General features: G+C 46.9%; 1 protein-coding gene across 1 annotated transcript in view; it reads right to left on the bottom strand.

The window, feature by feature from the left end:
• The window catches only part of LOC309566431 (NXPE family member 4-like), a gene marked incomplete at its 5' end in the record, with an annotated part of 79,888 nt that extends 63,417 nt beyond the window's left edge, over nt 1-16,471 (bottom strand). The window contains 2 exons of the mRNA XM_082271573.1: nt 823-1,535; nt 16,382-16,471. Coding sequence (XP_082127699.1) covers nt 823-1,535; nt 16,382-16,471 — 803 coding nt within the window. The remainder of the gene's footprint in view (nt 1-822; nt 1,536-16,381) is intronic.
• Nucleotides 16,472-27,203: the final 10,732 nt, after the last annotated feature.

Below are 27,203 nucleotides of genomic sequence, written 5' to 3'. Positions count from 1 at the left end.
ACTTTGCATAAACCTGCTACAATAAGTGTAATTACTAGCAGAAATACATTTGGTACAAGTCTCTGTAATCTTATTAAAGGGAACAGTGCATAAAATATTTACAATTTGCAATTTTAACCTTTAGGGCTTGTTTGCTGTGTAAATACTTAAAATAGACTCACCAGTCCCGGCGCAGGAATCTGCTATAAGCAAGAATCTAATCTTCACCCATCATGACAAGCATTGTCTTGGAGACCTTGAAGGACTGGGTCCCCTATATAAGAGGGGCCACAGCCTTAGACCTGTAGAGCACCCTGCACAGAGCGCCTTTGGGGTTTGGTATTCCAAGGATCCGGATCCCAGGGTCCAGTGCCTAAAAAGGACAGCGTTACAGGCAAAACCTCGTATCTGCTTCCCGAGGCTCGGGTACCATCTTTTTAGTCCATTGACTGTGTTAGATGGATCTGATAGCTAACCCCTTAGATCCAGTGATCTTTGTTCGGGCTATGTTAGCATAATCTTCTTTCTTCTTCTTTGTAACATAACAAACATATGAAGCACCTCTACACAGCGACCTTTACCTTTTAGACACTGGCGAAAAAAACTGAGGTACTATAGGCTATATATAGGCTATAGGCTATATAACCCATATGTTATGATTTATGGCTCTGAGTAATGTACAAAAATAAATTACATTTTCATTTTATACCACTGAATGCCACTTCAGAGTGTAGTTGTTTTCCCTGCTGTCCAACAAAAAATATATTTTATTGATTTCTTGTTCAATTTGAATGTGTTTTTGTTTATGGAAATTCAAACAGTTTCCATTGTATATGTACTGACCTGCCTAAGATAGATTTTTCAAGTGTGCTTAGGAAGGAGAGATCACTGTTGAAAGACTGAAGGTATATTAATGACCCACAATGGAAAGATTCTGGTTTAGTGCAGTAAAATATCTCATTGTATTCTTCTTTTCTATATTCACATATTTCCTTCTTTGTATTCAGTTGAAATCCACATTCAGACTTCACTTGATGAGTTCCATTCGTAAAGGTCCCCATGAAGTAAATGAGGCCATAGCCCCGGTTTCTCGCTCTCCACAATGCTGAAACAGCTTCACTTGGATGGTAAAGGACCAGTGAGAAGAAAACGTTTGCTTCCCAAAATAAGGTAAAATAGGCATGATAGGTTCCATTGTTAAAATCTTCAACTTTTCCAGAAGCTGCAGCTTTAAGATCTGGAGAAAAGATCCTAGCTCTTATGAAGTCTCCTCCATATGTTTTCCTGTTACCCAAATGGTCAAACATCTCAATTTGTACAATTATTGTCTCTCCAACACAATACCTTTTTCTTGGGTTCAGTATGGTGGCTCTGCTCTTCTTAGCACTGGTTGTGTTGTCTTTGTGGGTAAACATGATAGAAGGAATCAAGACAGAAATGTTATTGAAGATGAGAGAAGCTTGGCTTTCATCCTCTAATGAGAAGCTGGCAACCGTTACATTTTTTTCCTTGTGGTTTACAGGGGGATTGCTGGAATGTAGGACTGCACCTGAGCTCTGGAATAAATAAAATATAGTTATAAATACCAGTTTAAAGTGCTCAAGATTTTGAGGAAAGTCTATGCTGCAATGGGGTGGGCAGGGGGGTCTTAACAATTGGGAACTTGATGAACATCTTTAGGCTCTCCCTCCTATTAACCCCCACAAAGTTTTCTCCACATTGTTTTATGAAATATATACTGTATTTTATACTTACATCTTTTCAAGCTCTTTAGGGTTCTCTTTTTCTTCATCATATTTTGTCCTGTGGTGTGAAGTTCTTGATGATGCAGAGAGCAGTGCTGGACGTGATGATCTCAGCCACACGCTATGCATCATTAAACTGTATTTGTAGGATGGGTTCTCAGGCAGCAGGTCAATGACAACCAACACCCACTGTGGTTTATGCAGAGAGAAGAGCTGGGGAAGTGTGGGGGGGGGGGGGGGGGAGGGGGGTGTTGTGCAGAGAGGGATGCTGGGGAAAATTTTAGCAGAGAGGAGGGCTGGGAAGGTATTTTGGGGGGGGGGGGAGTGGTGCAGAGAGGAAAAGCTGGGGGGATTTTTAGCAGAGAGGACAGCTGTGGGGTGGAAATTTGTGCAGGGAAGAGAACTGGGAATGGAGAACATTGTGCAAAGGTGAGAGCTGCAGAGGACAGAAGGCAGGTTGGGCAAATTAAGAGATGTGGAGGGGGGAGGGGATTTCAGGTTTTGCAAAATGAGAGCTGTGGAGGGTGGGTCATGTTGTGCAGAGGTGAGAGCTGTGGGTTGGGGTGAGCTTAAGATGGGAGTGCAGAGGGTGGAATGAATTAATGTGGATGTTGGTGCAGAGGTGAGTTGTGGACTGGGAGTGTAAGCTGTAGTTGGAGGGGTGCAGAGGTGTGTTGTGGATGGTGGGGGTGGTGCTAATGTGAATTGTGGATAGAGCTACTGAGTAAAGCTGTGGACAGGGAAACGAAGAGGTGAGCTGTGAAGTAGGGTTGCAGAGGTGAGCTGTGAATAGGGGACACAGGAGTAAGCACAAAGATAAGTAGAGGTGAGGATTTGATTATTACATTTGGGGGGGGATACTTGAGGGAAGGGGGATTTTCGTTTGGGGAAGACCAGGGAAATTTGCTGGGGGACAGTAAAGCATACAGAGTTAGTGACCAAGAGTATGTAATGCATGTTACAGCATGCAGGGTGCAGTGGTGAGTATTTAGTAACACCTTGTACATTACATACTCTGTATTGGAGATCGACCGATTATCGGCAAAGCCGATATATCAAGGGCCAATCTGCACTTTCCCCAATATATCGGAATTGGCCTCCAAGGTGACCGATATTGCCAATATTTAAGGAAAGTGCATGTACCGGAGTGATGCCTGCAGCTAGAGGCATCACCCCGGTACCGGCATCTATAGCCGATGGCCGGCTGTCTTGTAATGACAACCGATGTGGCTGATAAGCCGCTCTGCTGTCATTACAAGGAGCGGGAGGGGACGCCCCCCCCCTTCCCGCCACCTTCCGCGGCTCACCCGGATCTCCCGACCCACCGGAAGACCCGGGCAACCATCCTGCATGGCCGCCGAAAAAAAGACCAGTTCAAAGCCGCATTCAGCTCTGATCGTGTCGTCATGTAAAAACCCGGAAATGATGTCATGACATCACTTCCGGGTACTCAGCGCCAAATAAAAAAAAAAATTACAGCATTCAAAACAGCCAAACTCGGCATTTTGAATGCTTTTAAGTGCAGAGGAGGGGTTTGGGGTCTTTTAGACCCCCAGATCCCTCCACAAGAGTACCTATAAAAAAAAAAATAATTTTTTTTTAATGTACGAAAATATCTGCCAATATCGGCCGATACCGATATGCGATGACCAAAATATCAGTATCGGCAATAAAAAAACTATATTGGTCGATCACTACTCTGTATGCTGTGCTGTATGTTACATATTAACCACTTCAGCTCCGAAAGATTTACCCCCCTTCATAACCAGGCCATTTTTTGCGATATGGCAATGCATTACTTTAACTGATAATTGCACGGCCGTGTGACACTGTACTCAAACAAAATTTTTGTCCTATTTTTCCCACAAATAGAACTTTCTGTTGGTGGTATTTGATCACCTCTGCGGTTTTTATTTTTTGCGCTATGAACAAAAAAAAGAAACAATATTTTTTACTTTTTGCTATAAAACATACCAAAAAAATTAATAAAAAAGTAAAATTTCTTCATAAATTTAGGTCAATATGTATTCTGCTACATATTTTTGGTAAAAAGTTATAGCGTCTATGTTTTTTTTAACCAGTAATGGTGGCTTATAGTTAGACTGCGATATTGCGGTGGACAAATCGGACACCTAACTGACACTTGTGACACTTTTTGGGGACCAGTGACACTAATACAGCGATCATTGCTAAAAAAATATGGACTGTCACTGTACTAATGACACTGGCAGGGAAGGGGCTAACGTCAGACATTCAAGGGTTAAATGTATGCTTAGGTTGTGCTTACTCATTGTGGAGGAGCTGCTTTGACTAGGGGAAGGCGAAGATCAGTGTTCCTGCTTTGTAGAAACACGGGATCAATATCTTCCCCTCTGACAGAATGACGATCTGCCTTGTTTACATAAACAGGTCGCCGTTCTGCCTGTGTCTTGTGTATGTAGCCCTGCCCCAGAGGGAGTGGCTTGTTGTATGGGTATCCTCTTCACTTCTTGTGCCCTGAGCCTACTCCAACCCATCTGATGTAGTGCCTAGGACCGGGCAAGGACAGAGTTAATTGCTTCTCTGGCTACTGGCCCTCTGGGAGGGGCACTCAGGGCAGAAGTGGCACTGGACATCCCGGACGAGCCCCCAAATGTAGCCCTGCCCCCGAGGGAGTGGCTTGTTGCATGGGTATCCTCTTCACTTCTTGCGCCCTGAGCCTGCTCCAACCCATCTAACACTATTAGGTCTGTCATTGTGAATAAATGAGACCACAAGTATTGCAGTGAATAATCAATTTACTGCTTTTGAATTTTTGTGTAAAACAAGAATATGCAAACAGAATCAGAAATAACACAAATGTTGCTAAAGAGATAGATCCTGAATCCCCAACCAAGGATTTAGGACTTTTAGTTCAGCACTCAGGATCCTGAACACAGGCCACACATACATATACACAAATAAATGTGTATGTATGCTAGAGGATTGCGCTCAGCAACAATAAACAATACTTAAAAAATAAGCTGGTGTAATTAGAGAGTGACCACAGATAAGAGTTACTACACTTGGTAACTTGAAAGCAAAGTAGGCAATATAACAATATTAGAACAACTATCAGAGTGTACTCTGTGTACTAACGGGGGCCCCCTTTATGATGAATTGCAAGAGTCTCCTGGAGAGTGAGGCCTCACTTGTCTTCACTGGCAAGGAATTCCCAACAATCCAAGGAAAGTATTTGTAATCCAATAAAGGTAGAGATGATGAACTGTATTCCCCAAGGCAATCAATAGTTGTAATCCACGGAGAATCAAATGTAATAAATGCTAATGCGTCACAACAGGTTAACAGTCTAGGACTGGATAGAGGGCTTAAGGCCTAGTTCACCCACCTCGCACTATATGTATAACTGCAGTGTCCAGTGGTTTGCTGAATGTCAGTATGGCCTTATGAAAGTACAGTTTAGTTGTCCCGCCCTGATTCAGCCTAGGTCTGTGTTTAAGGGAGATGTAGACACTGGATGTCTCTCACCCAAATCGGGAGCTCCGCTCTCCTCTGCGACCAGGCCCCACTCCTCTCAGAGTCTCTGTCCGCCTTTTACTTTCTGCTCGGTCACGCTATCGAGACTCCTCCGCTCGCTCTGGCTTCACTCCGGGGTCTGCCACTAGGCCTCGGCCTAAGTTCCTGCAATCCGCAGCAGCTCTTCCCCTTCTTTCCAGTACGCTGTCCTCGAGGCAAGAGAGCGAAGTGGAGTCCCGCCCCCTTTATATAGACACTCCCAGCAAACTCCACGCGTCCTATTGCTCCCTGGGAGAAGGGTCTCTCTCTCCCAGTAGTCTATGATCTTGGCTCCTCCTGTACTACATCCCCATAATGCCAAAGTCACTGTCTTTGCAGAACTTTAATTTAACAGTTTGAACAATACCAGCCGTGCGACCCGGCTACATGTAATTAGCGGGTGCCGGCGGACATCAAATCTGCGATACCCACCGCTGGGCTCCCACTGAGTATAATCACAGTGGGAGTGGGTCGCTAGCAGCGGGCGCATATGCCCTAGATCGGGAATTGTCAGAATACATACTAGGTACATGATCTGACACAGAGCAGCCATCCTGCTTCAGTAAATGTATGGTGGGCGGTCTGCAAGTGGTTAAAGGCCTTTGGATTGTACTCCTGAATGATGTACTCTGTACAAAGTGTTTTACATTACATACTCCTGGGCCTTGCTTTCTGTATGCTGGACTGCACATTACAAACGTTTTACCTATGCATTTTCTGTGCTGGGCTCTATGTTACATATTTCTGACCCCTGCATGGGAATGGTAGGCAGGATGTTTTTGTCTTAAATAAATAAAAACCCAACTTTGATAATTTAACCATGCAGACATCTATATAAATGTATATATAAAACTCAACATATATATATATATTTTTTTTTTTTTTTAAATAAATAGTCCACACAATATTGGCTTGGACGTAAAAAGGCCGCGGCTTGTTTTATTATTGGCTTTACATATAAAATAAATACTTTAGAGGGCGTGGCTTGGACCCGATCCAATATGGCCGCTTGACTCTGAGCTCCTGCACTGAGGGGTCTGATATTACCTCATCCTGAGCCCTTTCCTTGCTCCTACCTTAGCCTGAATCATGGGAAGTAAAGCCAGAAGTGCTTCTGCCACCCGAGCGGGAACCCCGGGAGAATTAGAGCTACAACTCAGCCGCAATATCCCGGACATCTTCCGGACACAGCGGCCCTCCCCGTCTTCCTCATCCTCTCAAACCGCCCGCTCACGTTCCCGCTCGCCGAACAGGCAAGCCGTAGAGCTGGGAGCCTCTCTGCCTTCGCCCTCGCATGATCCCCCGAGAGCTCCAGTGACCCCGCCGACCCTTTCCATGGCGGATTTGCAGCTTGTAGCCGCTGACATCAAGGCGGCCATGGCGGCGGCAATAGCGGACCTCCGCAGGGACTTCCAAGCTATGTCAGCGAGGGTTGAGGAGGTCGAGTTGGTCACCGCCCGCCATGACACTTCCCTTGGGCATGTCCACCAGGTGACAGAATCGCATGCTGTCCTCCTCCGTGATCTCAACCGGCATGTGGAGGACCTTGACAATCGGGGCCGCCGAAGGAACCTCCGAGTGAGGGGAGTACCTGAGAGCATTGAACACCAGAACTTACCTCATGCAGTCACTTCCATATGTAATGATCTCCTCGGCAGGCCCCCTGAAGCACCCGTGGTGTTCAAACGCATCCATCGGGCCCTACGACCCCGTGGCAGGGAGAATGATCCTCCAAGGGATGTGGTGTGCTGCCTGGCCAATTTCCAGCTAAAGGAGGATGTCTTGAGGAATGCCAGGATGAGACAGCACCTCACGTTCCAGGGTGCCGACATCAAGTTGTTCCAGGATCTCTCTGCCATAACGCTGCAGAGACGCCGAGAGCTTCGCCCTCTGCTGGAGGAACTCAGGTCCAGGGCGATCATTTACCGATGGAAGTTCCCCTTCGGTCTGTCGGCCTCCTCACAGGGCCGTACGGCCCTATTGCGAGTACCAGAGGACCTCGACCACTTCTGTGCCACCCTGGGCATCCCTCCTGTCAACGTCCCCGACTGGTACAGCGAGTTCCGCATCTCCCCGATACACCGAGCGACCTCCATGGATGGGATCCAGATGGCCGACAATTTTGGCTTGGGCCGCCGCCGCTCCCACCCGCCCTCCTCACCTCCAGGCAATGGCAGGGATGCGCCCCGCAATGGGAGCCCGACGGCCTCACCCGTCCACCGGAGAGCGCGCCACGCTCCATAGACTTCCCCACTCACCGCCTTTTCTCAGGTAGCACGGAACTGTTCTCCTGGATCCCGTTCCTCTGCTGGAGCTGACCCCATCCTCTGATGCCTTGAAGTGATGCCTTACTTGCCCTCACGAGATGCTCGCTGTCCCCGGACCTCCGGTCCCACCGATCTGCCGGCTATTCCTTCACTTCGGTCTTCTGTGAACGGTCCCACTGGCAATACTGACCTTGGATTCCACCTCCGGTGACTGTGAGTCTCCTCTTCCTTACTAATGCTCTCTCCGAGCGGCGAGAACTTCCTGCCTGCCCCCCGGGAGAGTCGGCTGCTGAACTTCCTTCCCTCGCTTACGCTGACCTCCGGCCTCCCCGGGAACCCTACATCTGTGTGCCTTGGATTCCCCTCTCCCCTTGCTCTGGATCCCCCCCCCCTGCCCCCGGTCTCCCCCCCCTCTCTACACCTGCACGAACACCCCGGGAACCCCCTTCTTCACACGGACATGGACCATTTTTATTTTTCATGGTATTGCTCAAGCATGTGCTGGGGGACGTGTAAGGTTTATAGATCATAGCGGATGTGCACTCTGCAATTCTCCTCCTGCTTGAACTAAGCCTGCTATTAGTGATTTTACTCTCATTTAAGCTGAGAAGAATGCTAGGTTCGTAGTCAATGCTTGCACTGCACTCTGTTGTTCCCTCTCACTTTCCTCCCTCCCGCTCCCCCATCCTTCCCCCCTCTCCCCTCCTTCCTCCCACTCTTCCCCTCCCCTCCCTCTTCCCCTCCCCTCCCTCTTCCCCTCCCTCTTCCCCTCCCCTCCCTCTTCCCCTCCTCTCCTTCCTCCCCTCCCTTCCTTCTTCCTCTCCCTTCCTTCTTCCCCTCCCCTCCCCTTCTTTTTTCCCCTTCTTCTTCCCCCCCCCCTCCTTCTTCCCCTCCCCTCCCCTTCCCCTCTCCTTCCCCCTCCCTCCCCTTCCCCCTCTCCTCCCCTTTCATGTCCCCCCCCCTCATCCTCATCTCCTTGCCTACTCCTCCTCCCCTCTCTTACCTTTCCCTTCTCCTCCTAGCTTGCACACGGATGTTGTCTTTGTAGAAGGGCGCAATGCCCGATCTAGATGAGTGGTGCCCTGCTCTGTGTACGGAGGCGGAGCCCCTGTGCTGACACTTCGGTTCCGCCCCCCTTCCATTGCCAGGGCCATTGCCTGTATCGCTTGGTTGCCTGCGGGACATTCCTGTTTTGCCTTGCTTCCCCCCCGGGCTGCCATTCGCACCCCTGGGGGGGGGGTGGGGTATGTCATGGATGCCTACGCCCCTTGTGCCGTTGCATATGCATCACAGTCGGGGACGCCCGGTCCTGCTGTCGGCCCGCCCCCCAGGATAGCTACATACCTGCGTTCCTTTAGCTGGATCACATCCTTTATGGAGTGCGGGGGTGCTGGCTGGCAGCGGGCTGCTGGGGTCACCGACGGGGTAAATGTTGAATACTACTTTGCTGAGTCACTATATTCCGGGACGCGAATTGACTAAGTTCGGCTGTATGCCAACAGTTGTGGATTTTGATGGCATCACTGCTCTGTTACCTCCTTGTTATTGTTCAACTGTTCCAGCAAGTTTTCTTTTTTATCCATTTGTTCTTCTGTGCTACCTCGCCTTTCCCCGCCCTCTGACTGTTACCTGCCCTTACTGAGTGAACTGACGCCTCATGGGTGGTCATGCTTACCCCTCTCTTCTCTTCCTTTCTGGTACCCCTCTGGTCTTCCCTCCTTTACTCTTACCTGACCACGACATGGATCACCTACACTTTAACCGCCCCTTGGTTTGCCCACTGTTACACGACTCCCTTACTGCAGACTTGCCCGTCATCCTTCAGATCCTCCCTGTCTCCCTCTCGACTCCCATCACTTCGTCATTACCACCCTCATTTAGACACCTATGGTAATCCCCGTTCCTCCCCTACGGCTCACCCAATGGCTCTGCTTCCCTGACGCCACATCACCGCTCCGCATCAGATTGTACTAGCTCCCTACTCCCTGAGTATGCTCCATGTTGTTTCTTTATTCACTGGGCTCATTCACCTACTACTAATGACCCCTGCAGGTCCCCGGAGTTCTGGCCACCGTGTTGGTTGTCTCCTCCCGCGCCCGCCAACGGTCGACGTTTCTTAACGGTCGCCCGACACCCTCCGACTTCCACACCCCCCCACCCCCTCTGAGCTCCCCAGCTGGTCTGTCGGTTCTCACGGTACTCTAACTCCCCTCCCGGCTCCTACCCTTCCATTTCCACCCTCCCCTTCACTAACTCTTGACCCCTTTTTTTTTTTTCTCTTCCCCCCCCCCTTCTAGGGTGCACTGCGATGACCGCAACAGCACCCCAGCCTGATGGCCTCCGCCTTAAGGTTGTCTCCTTAAACGCCCGGGGTTTGAACACACCTCAGAAACGCTCGAAATTGCTCATGCTCATGCACAGACTTAAAGCGGACGTAGTGTTCTTGCAAGAGACGCACTTCCGTTCGGACGCTCTTCCTAAATGCACGAACAAACATTTTACTCAAGCTTTCCATGCTACGTCTGAGACTTCGAAGTCTAAAGGAGTCTCTATACTCATTGCAAAATCAACCCCTTTCTCCATTTCCGACTCCCTGGCGGACGCCCAAGGACGTTATTTACTGCTTCAAGGTACCCTTAAACATATCCAGATCACCCTCGCGAACGTCTATAGCCCCAACCAATCCCAGGTCTCGTTTTTCAGATCAGTATTTGGTGAACTGGCGCCTTTCCAACGGGGCACTTTGATCTTTGGGGGCGACTTCAATGTTCCCCTGGAACCACTGCTTGACACCTCCTCAGGCTCCTCGTGCTTACCTTACAAAGCCCTAAAACAGATTAAGCTATGTCTTCGAGACCTCAGGCTTCACGATTCCTGGCGGGCACTCCATGCCAGTGACAGGGATTACACTTACTTCTCCCCACTCCACGCCAAATACTCCAGGATCGACTACCTGTTCCTCTCGCAATCTGCTCTCACATCTCTTACTGATGCCTCCATAGAGCCATCGATACTTTCGGATCATCACCCTATTTCTCTCACCCTATCCTTCCCGCTGTCTGTATCCAGAGATCGGGTTTGGAGCCTTGATTCCTCCTTGCTGATGGACAAAGCTAGATCGGCCGCCATCCGCGAATCTTTACAGGAATATTTCTCTGTCAACACGACGCCTGACACGTCGACCCTCATTCAATGGGAAGCCCACAAATGCGTTGTCCGGGGTAAATTTATCGCGCTATCAGCGGCTCTGAGAAAAGAAAGGGAGGCTTTTGTCTCTGACCTGATCTCGCGCATTCGTACCTTGGAACTGGCCCATAAACGCTCCCTTGCTCAGGACACTTTAACGGCCCTTACCTCCGCTCGTGAACAACTCGCGGAGGAGCTAGATCGGAAAATCAGACGTAGCTTCCTCCTGTCCCAAAAGGTTTTTTTATGAACAGGCCAATAAAAGCGGTCGACTCCTTGCCACGGCCCTTCGCCAAAAGAAGGCGAAGTCCACGGTTCACTCCCTCCGCTCACCCTCTGGTTCCCTGGTAGCTAACAACCGAGACATTGCGGCAGAATTTGAGGCCTTCTACTGTAAACTTTACGACCTAGACCCAACACGCTCCCACCCCCCCTCCAACCCTACCAGATCTCAAGCCATCACGGACTTTCTTGCGTCCAACCTGCCCCAACAAGCTTCTCCCGATTTCCGTACTGCGCTGGATCTCCCCATCTCCAAACAGGAATGGGATTTTGCGCTTAAACAGATGCAACCCAATAAGAGCCCTGGCCCTGATGGCCTTTCTGTTGCATACTACAAATCCTTCCCTGACATCCTTGCTGCCCCGTTCTTATCCGCCTTTAATTCTGTCTCCGCAGAAAACCCCCTGTCCCCGCGGATGCTTGAGGCCCACGTTGTGGTGATCCCGAAGGAAGGGAAGGACCCGACCTCCCCGGCCAGCTACAGGCCGATCTCCCTTATCAACGTGGATGTCAAGCTGTTCGCAAGGATTCTGGCTAACAGACTGCTCCCACTTCTATCTAAGGGGATTCACGAGGACCAGGTTGGTTTTGTCCCGGGCCGCGAAGCGCGGGATAATACCATCAAAGCGCTTAATCTGCACCACGTCCTCTCCACCACTAACCAGAAGGGGTTTCTGCTCTCCCTGGATGCTGAGAAGGCATTCGACAGGGTCTCGTGGGATTTTCTTGCGGCAACGCTCTCTGCCTGGGGATTGGGTCCCCGGTTCCTTGGCTATGTTATGGCCATGTACGCTAAACCGGAGGCGCGGGTCCGCGTTAATGACACCCTGTCGAGTGCCTTCCAGATTTCCAACGGTACCAGACAGGGATGCCCGTTGTCCCCCTTGATTTTCATCATGACTCTGGAGCCCCTTCTCCACAGGATTAGACACTGTGACACGATACACGGGATTAATTTCGCTGACAGGACGTACAAACTTGCCGCGTATGCGGATGATCTTCTGTTGTTCCTCTCCGATCCCATCACGACCCTACCTGCTCTCCTCAAAGTGTTCGATGAGTACGCTTCCCTTTCCAACTTTCGGATTAATTTTTCCAAATCCTTCGCGTTAAATGTCACTCTACCCCACTCGGACGTGGAGCGCTGTCGGGCGAATTTCCGCTTCACGTGGAAACCGAACTCGATCACTTACCTGGGCATTGAAATCCCTTCTAACCTCCAACACTTGTTCGTTCGCAACTTCCCCCCGCTTTTCACACGGATATCGAAAGACCTCCGATCCTGGTCCAAGCTTCAGCTGTCCTGGTTCGGCAGGGCAGCTGTCCTAAAAATGAATGCTCTACCCCGCCTCCTCTATGTCCTCCAAACGGTCCCCATACTGCTCCCCCCTTCCTTCTTTAAACACTACCGTCGTATCTGCACCTCCTTCTTGTGGGGGGACAAACAGCCCCGCATTGCTTATCAGACCCTCACGAGACCGAAGTCTAAAGGTGGTATTGGCCTTCCTGACTTGTATAACTACTACGCCGCTAGCCACCTTACTAGAATTGCGGACTGGAACATTCATGGGCCTCATAAGGATTGGGTTTCCATTGAGAAGGGCTTTACTTCTCTGGATCTCCACTCCTCGCCGTGGCTCCTGGATGCCCACGTCCCCCCCGCTCTAAAGCTCCACCCCCTCATTGGTCCCTCCCTCAAAGTTTTCCGTTCGGTTAGCACGTCTCGCTCCATCTCCATGGTTCCAGGCCCTATGACCCCTGTCCGCTTGAACCCGGATTTCCCTCCTGGCATGCACCGTACTTACCTGACCACGAACTGGGCCCAAGACCAGTTGAGGGTCCACCATCTTTGGGACAATGACGCCCCACTCGATATACCCTCCATTGCTGAAAATTCTGGCTTGCCCCCTTTACCTCCTTGGCCACACTTTCTCCTCAAGCAATACCTCCTGTCACTCTCTCGCAAGTGCCCCTCCTTGTCTGCCTTGACCCCGTTCGACCACTTGTGCCAACGGGAAGGCCCGATCCGCAGACTCCTTTCCACTATCCATTCTTTTCTGCTTGACGAACCCGATCCGGGGAAGCTTAAACGATGCGAGGATTGGGAAGCGGAACTGGCGGTCACTCTCTCCCCAGAAGACTGGGACCTTATCCATACGAATAACCACAAATGTTCCCTTAATGTTACTACGCAGGAAAGCGGCTACAAGCTAGTTAGCCGCTGGTATTACACCCCCACGAGATTACACAGGCTCTTCCCTTCCACGTCACGGCTCTGCTGGAGATGTAACGCGGAACCTGGTACGCTCCTTCACGTTTTCTGGACCTGCCCTCGTCTTACCGCCTTCTGGGAAGAAGTCCATAGAATTATTACGCAAGTTACCACAGCAGACTTAGCCTTCACTCCTGCTCAATACCTTTTGCACCACTCTTCTACTTCCAGCAGGACTTATTCTAAATCTTTGGCGATCCTTATGGTGAATGCCGCCAGGCAGTGCATCCCGGCTCTGTGGAAGTCCACGCACGTACCTACCGTCAAGCAGTGGTTCCAGCACCTCTCAAGGGTCGCGGAGATGGAAGAGTTGATTGCCATTTCCAGGGATACTCCCTCCAAACACCACAAAAAGTGGGCTTGCTGGACTCATTATACTTCCACGCCCGAATTCTCCCGTCTCTGTCAGTGACGACCCTACGGTACTGTCCTCATTGACCCCCTTGGATACACCGCTCTTTCTGTTCTCTTTCAGGTTCCCTTTTGTCTCCCACTGAGATAAATTTTTTTTTTTTTTTTTTTTTTCTCTCCCTCTCTCCCCCCCCCCTCCTTCCCTGTTAATTTTCCCTTTGCCTCACCCCCCTGTCTTCCTTCCCCTCCCCGCCCTCCACGGGCTGCTTCGTTGTCTCTGGGCGGGCCCGGACAACTGGCTCCCCCCCTTCATTGCATGACTTAGTTGCTCCGCAGCCGCTTCTCCCCGACGACTCCCCTGTCTCCCGTCCCTGGGTTTGGATCACCCAGGATATGGGCCTCGACATGGACCAGCTGGACCTGACCGCTTGTCCTCCTGCTGCCTTACCTCCTCTATAGTGTCTAATTCTTTGGCTTCTACTCTTGCCCCCCCTCTCTTTCCACTTCCGACCCCTGATTGTCTTCACACGCCTCACAGGGTAGAGTTGTCCCGGATCTCCACGGTTATCAATGTTGTTTATTGTAGGCTATTTTATACTGTTACATTTGCCGTCTTCGGCTGTTTACATGCTTGTACCATTTTGAAAATTTTGTACATTTCTGTCATGTTTCTTGCTCAACTTGAACTGGTTGTACATTTGTACTTTATCTTTTATGAACCAATAAAATATTTTGAAAAAAAAATAAAATAAATACTTTAAAATGTGTTTACACTTACAGAATAGAATTACATCAACAACCTAGCCAGATGGCTCAGGTTGACAAACATCACTAGAACTTTTACCAACATTATCCAACATCACATAGACTTTACCAATAAATAAATTCGTCCACCCAAGTAACCAAACTAAGGCGACAGTAATAGCCAATAGATAATAACTAGGCAGCGACAAGATAAAAAAGGGGAGGGAGGGAGGGGAACACCGAAGTTGAAGTCCTGACAGGGTGAAGTGACCCGGAGTCCCTTAAATATCCCCTTTTAGAACCAGCTTGAGCTGGAACAGCTGACCAAGAGCGGGATATTTGAGCGGGAGCGGAGCTCCAGGCTCAAATCTGCCCAGTGATAGCCACAAATCGGGCGGGAAGGCTATATTTCAGATGAAACTTGCCCGGTTACTACCTCAAATGAGCGGGAAACACAAATCCTAGACAGACCTGGGTCAAAAGTTCACCTCCTGACTACCTGAGGAAAGCCCCATAACGATAATATGTATTGCTATCCCCCTGCCACCATCCCATAAAGAAAGGGGGGCTATAGCAGCACCCCTTATCTTTTTATTCTGTAAACTGGGTTATATGCTGCATTTTCCTGAGAACATGGGACGCTTCATATTGAATGTAATTACTGTCCCTTTTGCTGATTTTTTTCTGCGCCTTGTGTGATACGCACTTCTCACAACTGCACAATACTCACTCCCGAGCCCCGTGTGTTATGAAGTCCTGAGTCCTGTATGTTGTTTGTTACACATTCCTGACCAATGCACCTTGTGTGATACGCAGCTCTAAGCCTTAACTTATTAACCTCTTTATGACCGCCCTCTGCAGATGTACTGTGGCAGGCAGCCGCTCCTGCGCAAATGACCATGACTGTACGGCAGTCGCGAGCAGGAGGCTGGGGGGCCCATCAGCAGGGAAATGGATGCAGCGGGGAGGCAGCTCCGATTGCCGCCTGACACCTGTGATCATTCCCCGTTGAGAGAGAAGAACTGTCAGCTGTTGTAAACACCGCTAACCGTTCTTCTCACTGGAATGATCATAGAGCCCCTGTGATCCTTCTATATAGGATTACAGGTCTCTATGGTCAATCCACAAGCTACGCCCCCCAGTTAAAATCACTCACCTAGGCTTACATTTAACCCTTTGATCACCCACAATGTTAACCCCTTCCCTGCCAGTGTCATTATTACAGTAACAGTGCATATTTTTAGCACTGATTACTGTAGTAATGTCACTGGTCCCCCCAAAAGTGTCAAAAATGTCAGTCAGGGGTCCGATATGTCAGCCGCAATGTCGCAGTCCCGCTAAAAATTGGAAGATCGCTGACATTACTAGTAAAAAAAAAAAACAATAAAAATTACATAAATCTTTCCCATAGTTCGTAGATAACTTTTGCGCAAACCAATCAAAATACACTTATTGCGATTTTTTTTTTCACCAAAAATATGTAGCAGAAAACAAATTGGCCTAAAATGTTAAAAAAAGCTTGATTTTTTAATGTATTTTTTGATAATGTTATATATCAGAATGTAAAAAATATTGATTTTTTTTTCAGAATTGTCGCTTTTTGTTTTTTAGCGCAAAAAATAAAAATCGCACAGGTTATCAAATACCACCAAAAGAAAGCTGTGGGGAATGTGGGGAAAAAAGGATGTAAATTTCGTTTTGGTACGACCGCGCAATTGTCCGTTAAAGTAATGCAGTACCGAATCGCAAAATTGGGCCTGGTCAGAAAGGGGGCAAATCGTTCCGGGGCTAAAGTGGTTAACTTATTACATTTATTAGGCAAAGGTGTGCTTCTCTGCTTCAAGGAAGGCGTGGCTGGGGGTGGGGTTTGGACATGGTTGGGGCGAGGAATTGGGCGTGGACCTATTCTCAGAGAAAAAAAGCTGCTTATACGTCACATAGAAACTAGATTTGGGACCTGTTTAGACTGACATTCATGAGCTTTTAAATGTACTTTAAGAATTTGAATAGTTAGTACTTACCTTTATGGAGTAATGCACTGTAAAACTTGTCAGCAAGATGGTGAAGAATGCAACAGCCAGAAAAAATGTTTGGTTCCATGTAGTAGTCATCACAGCTTCAAAAGCTGAAAAATAGAAAATAATTATTACAATCTCACAGTACACTTAAAGTTGATCTCCCTCTGACCCAGGGGTCCCTAACCCCCGAAGTGCAGACCGCCCTGTCGATGACCGGGCTGCACAGTGGGGGGGGGGGGGAGGCGACCGCGGTCTGCACAGGACTATCACAGACCACAGTCACTGCTCACCAGCTGCTGTGTCTCCATGCCCGTGTGTCCTCTCCCAACAATGTCATTCTATGAGCAGGGTAGGAGGAGCTGCAGATCAGAATAAAGAGCTCCTCCCATCCCATGCCCTGCTAATAGGATGACATCTTTGGGCAGGCAGGGAACAGTCTATGCCCTGCCAATGGTAGGATTCCTAAGCAGGGAAGGCAGAAATTAGAATGGAGAGAGAGAGAGAGAAGAGGGGGGGGGGCAGACTGCAGGGGGGTTGTGATGTAAAGGGGACTGCACTGTAAAGGGGACACTTTAATGTAAAGGGGGTATTGTGATATAAAGGGGACTGTTCTATAAAGAGGGCACTGTAATATAAAAGGGACTGCACTGTATGTATTGTATATAGTGAAGACCCCTTTCATCACAGTGCCCCCCTTACATTGCAGCCCTCCTTTACATTACAGTGCCCCCTTTACAGAGCAGTCTTCTTTACATCACAATACCCCCTTTACATTAAAGTGCCCCCTTTACAGTGCAGTCCTCTTTACATCACAGCCCCCCTTTACATTAAAGTGCCCCCCTTTACATAGCAGTCATTGCCCCCTTTACAGAGCAATCCCCGATACATTATTGTAAAGAGGCACTGTAATGCAAAGGGGGCTTATATCACAGCCCCCCTTTACATTACAGTTCCTCCTTTACAGAATAGTTACCTTTACATCACAATACCCCCTTTACATTACAGTGCCTTCTTTGCAGTGTAGTCCCTTGCAACATCACAGCCCCCCCCCTTTACATTACATTGCCCCCCTTTACAGAGCAGTCTTCTTTACATCACAACACCCCCTTTACATTACAGTGCCCCCCTTACAGTGCAGTCCCCTTTACATCACAGCCCCCCCCCCTTTTACAATAACCTTTACCCTCAGCTTCTTTAGCAAGGCAGTGGTCGTCTTGGAGGTGTGTTTGGGGTCGTTATCATGTTGGAATACTGCCCTGCTGCCCAGTCTCCAAAGGGAGGGGATAATACTCTGCTTCAGTATGTCACAGTACATGTTGGCATTCATGGTTCCCTCAATGAACTGTAGCTCCCCAGTGTCGGCAGCACTCAGGCAGCCCCAGACCAAGACACTCCCACCACCATGCTTGACTGTAGGCAAGACACACTTGTCTTTGTACTCCTCACCTGGTTGCCACCACACATGCTTGACACCATCTGAACCAAATATGTTTATCTTGGTCTCATCAGGCCACAGGACATGGTTCCAGTAATCCATGTCCTTAGTCTGCTTGTCTTCAGCAAACTGTTTGCAGGCTCTCTTTTGCATCATCTTTAGAAGAGGCTTCCATCTAGGACGACAGCCGCGCAGACCAATTTGATGCAGTGTGCAGCGTATGGTCAGAGCACTGACAGGCTGACCCCCCACCCCCTTCAACCTCTGCAGCAATGTTCGCAGCACTCATACGTATATTTCCCAAAGACAACTTTTGGATACGAAACTGAGCAGGTGCACATAACTTCTTTTGGTCGACCATGGCAAGGCCTGTTCTGAGTGGAACCTGTCCTGTTAAACCGCTGTATTGTTTTGGCCACTGTACTGCAGCTCAGTTTCAGGGTCTTGGCAATCTCCTTATAGCCTAGGCCATCTTTATGTAGAGCAACAATTCTTTTTTTCAGATCCTCAGAGAGTTCTTTGCCATGAGGTGCCATGTTGAACTTCCAGTGACCAGTATGAGAGAGTGAGAGCGATAACACCAAATTTAACACACACCTGCTCCCCATTCACATCTGAGACCTTGTAACAATAACGAGTCACATGACACCGGGGAGAGGAAAATGGCTAATTGGGCCCAATTTGGACCTTTTCACTTAGGGATGTACTCATTTTGGTTGTTACCGGTTTAGACATTAATGGCTGTGTGTTGAGTTATTTTGAGGGGACAGCAAATTTACAATTTGTTATACAAGCTGTACACTCACTACTTTACATTGTAGCAAAGTGTCATTTCTTCAGTATTGTCACATGAAAAGATAGAATAAAATATTCACAAAAATGTGAGGGGTATACTCACTTTTGTGAGATACTGTATATATATGAAAATTAATCAATCCCGATGTACTGGCTGCCCCATCTCTTGAGGCCTAAAATGCCAGGATAGTACAAATACCCACAAAATGTTCCCTTGTTGCTTCCTTTTTCACAGTTTCACAAAGTTGTCATTCTAACAAAATACTTCACACACACACAGCATAGGCGTACTTACAATTACACCCCAAAACACATTCTGCTGCTCTATTTTGAGTATGGGGATTCCACATGTGTGAGACTTTTTTACAGCCTAAATGAATAGAGGGGCACAAAATCCAAGGAACACCTTTAGGCTTTCTAGGAACATAAATTATGAATCTAATTTCCTGGCTACCTATCACATTTCTTAAGTCCCTGAAAACAGGAAAAACACCAATAAAATTATTATATTTTGGAAAACCAACACCCCAGGGTATTTTCTGAAAGGCATTGTGAGTCTTTTGAAAATGTATTTTTGCCACAAATTTTTGGAAAATGAAAATGTATTTTTTAAACAAATTGGTAAATTAATAAGATATCAAACGCACAGACTCACGTTTACTCAATAGGTCACCTGTAAAAAAAAAAAAATGAATATACTTTCTGCACCCTACCTTCTGCATGTGTTCGATCATTGTTCCTCCATCAACTGCTGTGGTTGCTCTTGCCATCTCTTATGTCAGTACAGGATCTATGAGCTGACTGAAGGAACTATAGCAGTTGATGGGTGGAGCAATTATTCAGCTTATCCAATGGTTAAATACTTTTTGGGGAGGGAACATGCAGCAACTTTTCAATATACTGACTGCTGAAAAATGTAAGTATTGTGTACTTCTTCTTACAGATGGGGTTAGGAGTAAAAGTGGCCATGCAGTTAGAGGGCCACTGTGATGGAAAAGTAATGAGTTAACATTTTTAGAAAGTTTGTAAATTTTGAGTTAATATTTTATATATTTTTTTACATTTTCTTTAAATGTGCATATTACAAGTACATATTTAACTGAGGTAGACCCATGATACTCAGTGTAAGGTTGGCTTCACACTTTTGTGGTACGATACTTCAAGCATACAAGGTACATTATGTTGTGCATTAACAACCTTTTTTTTTTTTTTCAACTTAACACACAGATGATTCACAGATTGTCTGGGTTTTTCTGATTTGAAACTATGAAATATGAAGTTGCCTAGTTCTAAGATTAAACCAATCTTCCAATTAGTTGCAAGGACATATTTAATAAAGTGGACAATTGATTACAATTATCCTTAAGCACCACCTGTAGAAAAAGGGACCCTCTTTAAAGCGAAACTGGTTCTGACAATATGAACGCTGTTTATGGGATAGACAGTCACATATCCTTGACTATTTGCATTGCAATAATAAATTAACCTGTATTATGATTAAGGAAAACAAGTTTCTGGTTCAATGTTTATTCAGCTGTCTAAGGTTCACATAGGGGCGACCCGATTTTCCCGGGGCGACCTGTGAAGTCGCAGTGCACAGCGCGCACCGCGACCTCGGAGCGACATGCACGGACTTCATATCATTGAAGTCAATGCAGGTCGCTCCAGGTCGCCCCAAAGTAGTACAGGACCCTTTTTCTAAGTCGGAGCGACTTGTGTCGCTCCTATTAGAACGGGTCCTGTGCTAATCTATGGCAGGCGACCCACGGCGACTTTTCAGGCGACCAGGTTGCATGACAAGTCGCCCCAGTGTGAACCGAAGAGATAACACTTTCTGTATTTTCACCTTAGTAACAGAGACTTCTATTGTTATTGAAGGATACCTTGAAAACCAATACCCAAAAGTCAGCATTCTGAATCTTTCTATAAAGTGTCTGGGAGTCAAGGGAAAATTAATTAGTAATATCATATTCTGGGAGGGAATAGGGGAAAGTTAAAAAGGTGTATTTGTGATATTTGTTTAACTGAATATTGAATGTAGCCCCAGAGTGTAGGTTAGGATTGGGTTGAGAGGTTTAGGAGGAAAGGTTGGAAGGACCCAAATAAGTTAGAACAAAATGATTCAGTTGATATTTAGTATGTCTAGAAAGACCTATAATGGTAAGTCTTATGTGGAACCCAGATGACCTGGGACTTTATCTGGGTAGCCTTGTAATAATAGTATAAACTAAAACAAAGAAATGTGTAGAAATTATACAAAGCATCCAGCGCTCCTCTGTCCAATGTACTGGCAATTAGTCCATGGATAAACACACTAAGTGTGTGTGGTATAACATCATTTATAGCAATAGTGGATGAATGGTAGAGGGGTGTATGAAAGATAGTTGGATGGATGAATGAAGAGCTGATGGATGGATGGATAGTTCACCTCTGCAGCTCTTGTAAGATCTGGGCAGGATCACCTTATAAAGTAGGAAATAGTAAAAAGCAGGGTGCTGAGGTTAATAACAAGCACAAAAACACCTTTATTAAAAGCAGCACACTTCCATGTCAGAAATCACCAATCCACCAGTGGAGTTGAGGGAGGATTAATTCAAGGATATAGTACCAGGGGCTCTTGGGGACTGCAGGCAGGTATGCTCAAAGACCGTTTCCTGGTACGGGAAAGTGTCATGGCATCTGAGAGAGTTTATCCAGTGTCGCGATTGAAGGTAGCAGAAAAATATAACTGAGGGAGCTTCAAGGGTCTCTTGGATTGAAGCAGAAGAGGAAGGCGCGAGATCCGAGAAAATGACGGACCAGAGAATACCCATGGGCGGGCCCCATTTTGTGGTGGGGCTTCACTTTGTAAAGAATACCCAATCAGGTGCAAGATAAAAAAACACATTTTTGCTTGCACATGATTGGATGATGGAAATCAGCAGAGCTTCACCAGATTCGCTAAATGAGTGTAGCTGCGTTTGCAAAGTGTAGTCTATTTGCCTTTAGTAAATCAACTCCTTATACTATTATTAGGAAATAGCAAAAAGCAGGGCGCTGAGCTTAACACCAAGCATAAAAATACCTTTATTAAAAGCAGCACACCTACATGTCTGAAATCAACAATCCACCCGTGGATAGTAACACAGCAGGTTGAGACACACCAGAGTTGATCAGCTGAAGATACACAGATGCAATAGGTGGCTGCCAAGCATGCAGCAGCAGGGTCTCCAAAACTCCAGCAGGTAATGTGGACTGGCTGCATCTCCAGCTGCACTGCGAAGATGACAGCTGGTAGAATCCTATGGTGATGTCAGGAGGGGAAAGGCATAATGTGTTTAAAGGGACTATGACCCTTCAATTTGGCCTTACTTCATTGCCCGATCCCAGGCCTCTTTTCCTATCAGCAGACATTGCCGCCAGGCGTGCAATAGCTGGGACCTGGAAAAAGCCAGCTGTTTCATTTTCAAAGGTAGAGAGAATCTTAATGACTCTCATGATTAATGAGAAGATGACTAGTTTCCTCCATGACTCTTAAAGTGTGGGCCTTGTGGTGATCTTACTCCCTTTCCACTTTTGCACCCGACCAGCCTGGGCCTCTCAAACTGACCTCCTCCACCTCCTGGCTTGGGGGAGCCTTCCCTTTTCTTTCCACCTTTTCCCTCTTTAAGGTTTTGTGTGGTCTCCTCTCACCAACCGATTCCGCTCTCGCCATCTGACCCGTTCCCCCTCCCCCCCTTTTCCCCTTCTTTTTCGTTCTTGTGAGTTTGGTTTACGTATTATTTTTCCCAAATTTTTTGGATTGCTCAACACCTCAACCCCTAAGCCCTACAGTTCAGACACCCTGTGTTGACTATGTATGATTCTATCATTTTTTTTCGTGGAAGCCTAGTTAAGATTTTTATATCTATATTTAGTAGTGGAATTGAGGGAAAGTTGGTCGAGGACTACGTATCTTTTCCAGGTTTAGGAAGCATCAAAATATTGGCTTTTAGCATATAACCACTTGACCTCTGGAAGGTTTTACCCCCTTCATGACCATGGCATTTTTTGTTATTCAGCACTCTACGCTCACGCTATTTTAATACAAGTGAAATTTATATCATTTTCTTTTCACATAAATAGAGCTTTCTTTTGGTGGTATTTGATCACCACTGGGATTTTTTTTATTATATAGATGAAAAAAAGACCAGTAATTTTGAAAAACAAAATCAATATTTTTTTACTTTATGTTATGAAACATATTAAAAAAAACATTAAAACAAATTACATTTCTTTGTAGATTTAGGCTAACATTTATTTTTATACATGTCTTTGGTAAATAAAAAATCCCCAAAAAGTGTATGTTAATTGGTTTCTGTGAAAGTTATAGCATTTGCAAACTTTGATATATATACTGGAATTTACACAGCTATGATGATATACTGGTAGTGGCTGTAGTCAGCAACAAGTGGGATTTTGATAGTTAGGGATGGGCTGGATGTTCGAGTTGAACGTAAGTTCGTCTCAAACATCGGGTGTTCATGTGTTCGCCTAACACACGAACACCCGGGGCGCTCTGCAGCAAGTTAGCCTGCTGATGAGCCCTCCATAATGCACTGCACGATTGCAGTGCATTAAGTCCCTGTAATTGGCCAAAGCATGCACCTGACCTGTATGCTTTGGCCAATCACAGCACAATGTCCTGTGAGAGCCATGATTGGCCAAAGGCAGGGGCTGCTTATATGGCAGCTGTGAATAGTGTGTGATAATAGAGGTTAGGCAGGTAGTTAGGGGATAGTGTGTTGAGTTAGATAAGTGAAATCAATGTCGTTTTCAGGTTATACCCCACTTTTAAAATGTATAGATATGTTGTAGTCTTGGGTCCCCTTTCAGTACTCCCCATGTTTTGTGTCCCTGTCACTTTTAGTTTGTGAGTAGTGCCATGCCAAGCTGACCAAGATTTCCAATAGACACCAATGTTAAAGAGGGGGAGCAGAGGGGGGCCCTTTGGGTCTAGTACAGATTTTAAGGGGAACTCCACTCCAAAATGTAAAAAAAATGACGTGCCCCCCCCCCAAACCATACCAGACCCTTATCCGAGCATGCAGCCTGGCAGGCCAGGATAGGGGGGACAAGCGAGCGTCCCCCCTGAACCATACCAGGCCACTTCCCCCCAACATGGGGAGGGTGCTTTGGGGTGCCCCCCAAAGCACCTTGTCCCCATGTTGATGGGGACAAGGGCCTCTTCCAAACAACCCTAGGCAGTGTTTGTGGGGGTCTGCAGGTGGGGGGCTTATCGGACTCTGGAACACCCATGCGATCCGACATCACATGTGATTTGCAGAGCAGTGCACTGTGAATCAAATGCAATGTCTGACATCGCATATGTGGGAACCGGCACTAAGAAACAATTGTAGAAGGGGAGTTGTTTTGTTATGTGTATAGGCAGCCTGAATATTCATGTAGTCCCAGCCAATTCTTTGGGGTGTGTGCCCAGTAAGTGGCTGGGAAGTGCATAAATAGTCTGAGGCTCGGGAAAGCAGGGTTCTTGTACAGGAGGAAAAGTTCCCAGCCTGAAGGGCTGCTGCCCTTCTGGGCAGTCCAGCTGCACATTTGAATTGCTCATCAAGGACGCAGCTAAACTAAAGCTGGGGGGCTTACTCAACTGGACCCTGCTGGAAGTGTTTGGGGGATTCCACTGAGGATGTGGTCTGGAGAAGACATGGGAGTTTTGTCTGGCTGATATTGGAAGCAGGTATCCAAGTATCCAGGGACATTTGTGAGTACAGGCCTGTGTGAGAGATCCTAGTGACTGTGTGCTGCTACTATCCCTTCTGCATCAGTGCAAGCTCTTGCTAAAAAATTTAGACATTTCCTATGGTATCCTTGTGCAGCTCAGTTCCCTAGTTGCTGCTAAGAAGACTGTGCTAAGAAGCTTGAGAAGTGCCCTCACGTTACTATTTTGTGCTACTGCAGAATCCACGGTTCCCTACACCCTGTCCAGGTTCAACTTATAATAAAGCTTCAAAAAAAGGTATCCCTAGGCTGTTCATTGAGCCAGAAGAGTTACTGATCCTGTGTGCCTGGCTGCTGATACAACACTTTAGGAAAAGAACCTTGAGACTATTCAGCTAGTCCTTTCAAGAGTGAGCACTACATGGGTGATAATGAACCATCAAATATCCATAATGGAAGACTTTGCTCTATACAGTACGCTTTTCCTGAGCAGTAGGTTTTAGGAGATTGTAAAGGTAATCAAAAAAAATAAATAAATAACAAACATAGCTATACTTCCCTGCTGCATACCTCCTCTTCTCGGGTCCCCCACTGGTGCTCCTGGCCCCTCCTCTCTGCTCAGTGCCCCCATGGGAAGGCGCTTCCCATGGGGGCACTCATGCGTGCTTACTCCCAAGCCCCGCTGCTATGTCCATTGACACAGACAGCCCTGCCCCTACTCCCTTCTCACTGACTTTGATTGACACCAGCGGGAGCCAAAGGCTCCTGGTGGCCCAGCAAAGCCAATGAGACCTGGAAGTGAGGGGAGAGAAGAGCTGCAGCATTGCACAGCTCTGTATTAAATGAGAGCTCAGGTAAGTAAAGGGGAGCTGAGGGGGAGGTTGATACCTAAACATTTTTTAACTTAATGCAAGGAATGCATTAAGGTAAAAAATGTTTAGGCTTTAGAACCACTTTAATAATAAGTCAAGTATACAGAAGGAAAGGTTGAACATATAATATAGCTCTCAATTGTCATCTTTGCAATCTAACCACAAATAAATAACTTCTGTAGAGTACACAAAAAAGGGCCATACACTTTTAGAAAAAGTAATTAAAGAAATCAGGAGTTATAGGAGGCTCTCAAATGGTGCCCTCACTAAACTTACTAGGTCTATTATGTAGGTTAGTTTTCAACTGATCTGATGTAACTAATTTTGTTTGCTTATTTTTATTGGCGTTGAGAATTGTGCCCATACGTATATGGGCTTGAAGGCAGACGTCAGACTTTTGTCTGCCCCATGCTATTGTAATGTATAGCAGTAGCAAAATGGGAAATGGGAATGGATTAAGGGAGTAGAAGGAGAAGATAGGAGTATGTAATGGACTGCCACCCCTCAACCATTCTACAGTATACCCAAGAAAAGTTTACGTATTCATATAGGAGCAATGCAAGCTAGGTTCCTGCAAATGCAAATCCAGGGTGAAAATAGTGAATTCTAATAATCATTGGAAATACATAACGTACCTATAAAGGATCAGCAAGGTTGGCTAGCAGTGTTCCACACCATCAGAACTGTTGCAAAGTAATTGAGACAGTATTAAATGCTCTTGAGTGTGCCCACAGATATTATCTTGAACTTAGACTGAAACAATATATACACAGCTTTAACTGAGGCTTAAACCGAGGCACACAATGTGAGTTCCATAAAGGTGCCATTTTGTTAGCATGATCATAGCAATGGCAAAGGGTGCCAAAAAGCACATAACCACTCATGTGTGGCTAATACATGCCATAAAATCTGTTCATGCACCAAGGTAGGAGAATGGATAAGCCACAGAACTGTGTAAAATAACAAATCAAATGACGATAAGAGTAATGCACAGGCCCAAAACAGGAATGGAAGGTTAATGGCATCCTAATCATTCCATCCTGGCCGAAACAGAAATTAGTAAATGAGTCAAACCCATGAGGCCTGAATATAAACAAAAACACATAATTGTTGGCCATAAATCAGCTTTATAGGAAAAGGTCACTGTTAACAAGGGGTCAGCAAAAGATTGAGGTTTGGTCAGAAGGGTATTGTGCTCATCCTTCCTCTGTTGGTTGAAGTGATTGGGAGATAGGCCATGGCTTGGGATCTCCAGTTGCTTCAGCACTGTTCCTTTATGCTCTGCGTTGAGAAAGAAGATTTATCTGGCTGTTCCTAATCAGTAGAAGCATGATGGTGATTCCGATGACGTTACCAGATTGAGTTCCAGTAAGCACTGCCTGAATCCTGTGGGATTAGTGGCCTCGTTGTGGGTGTTTTGATGACTGAACTGGATCTTTATTGGAGAACATCCATCTATAATAGATATAGTGGGCATTAAGGGTTTGATTTGAAGAAGGGGTTTCATAGATAGCCTCTTGGCAGTGGCATCACTAGGATTGGTGTCACCCCCCCCACTAGCCTGCCACAGTGCTCTGTCCTGCCCCCTGCTAGCCTGCTAGCCTCTGTTGTGCCGCTGCACTGACACTGAGCAGGCTAGCACATCGGCTCTCCCCCCTTAGCCTGCCACAGTGCTACTTGATTGTGTCATCCCCTGGTGGGTGTCACCCGGGTGTGGTCCACGCCCCATAGCGTTGCCACTGTTAATGATGGAAAATTGGGCCAGGTCTGCAAAATCTGACATTGATGACCCTGGAATAAAAGATTAGATCTTCAAGGGCCACCTAAGTCACTTTTTCCTTAGCATGGTAAAAGTTGAATTTTACTACTACATCCCTGGGGGGGGCATCTGGCCCTATGGGTCCGGTCCATCTCCAGGCATTCAGCTGGGATATCAGGAACTAGTTCCTCTAGAAGCTCTAGAAGAGAAGATGCAACCCTGAAGATCAATCACACTTTCAGATAGACTGCGTGTTCTTATGTTGCT

The sequence above is a fragment of the Pelophylax lessonae genome (assembly GCF_965119305.1).
Source record: "Pelophylax lessonae genome assembly, chromosome: 11".
Classification (NCBI taxonomy): domain Eukaryota; kingdom Metazoa; phylum Chordata; class Amphibia; order Anura; family Ranidae; genus Pelophylax; species Pelophylax lessonae.
Note: the sequence above shows the minus strand (reverse complement) of the source record. Positions and strands in the feature narration are given on the sequence as shown.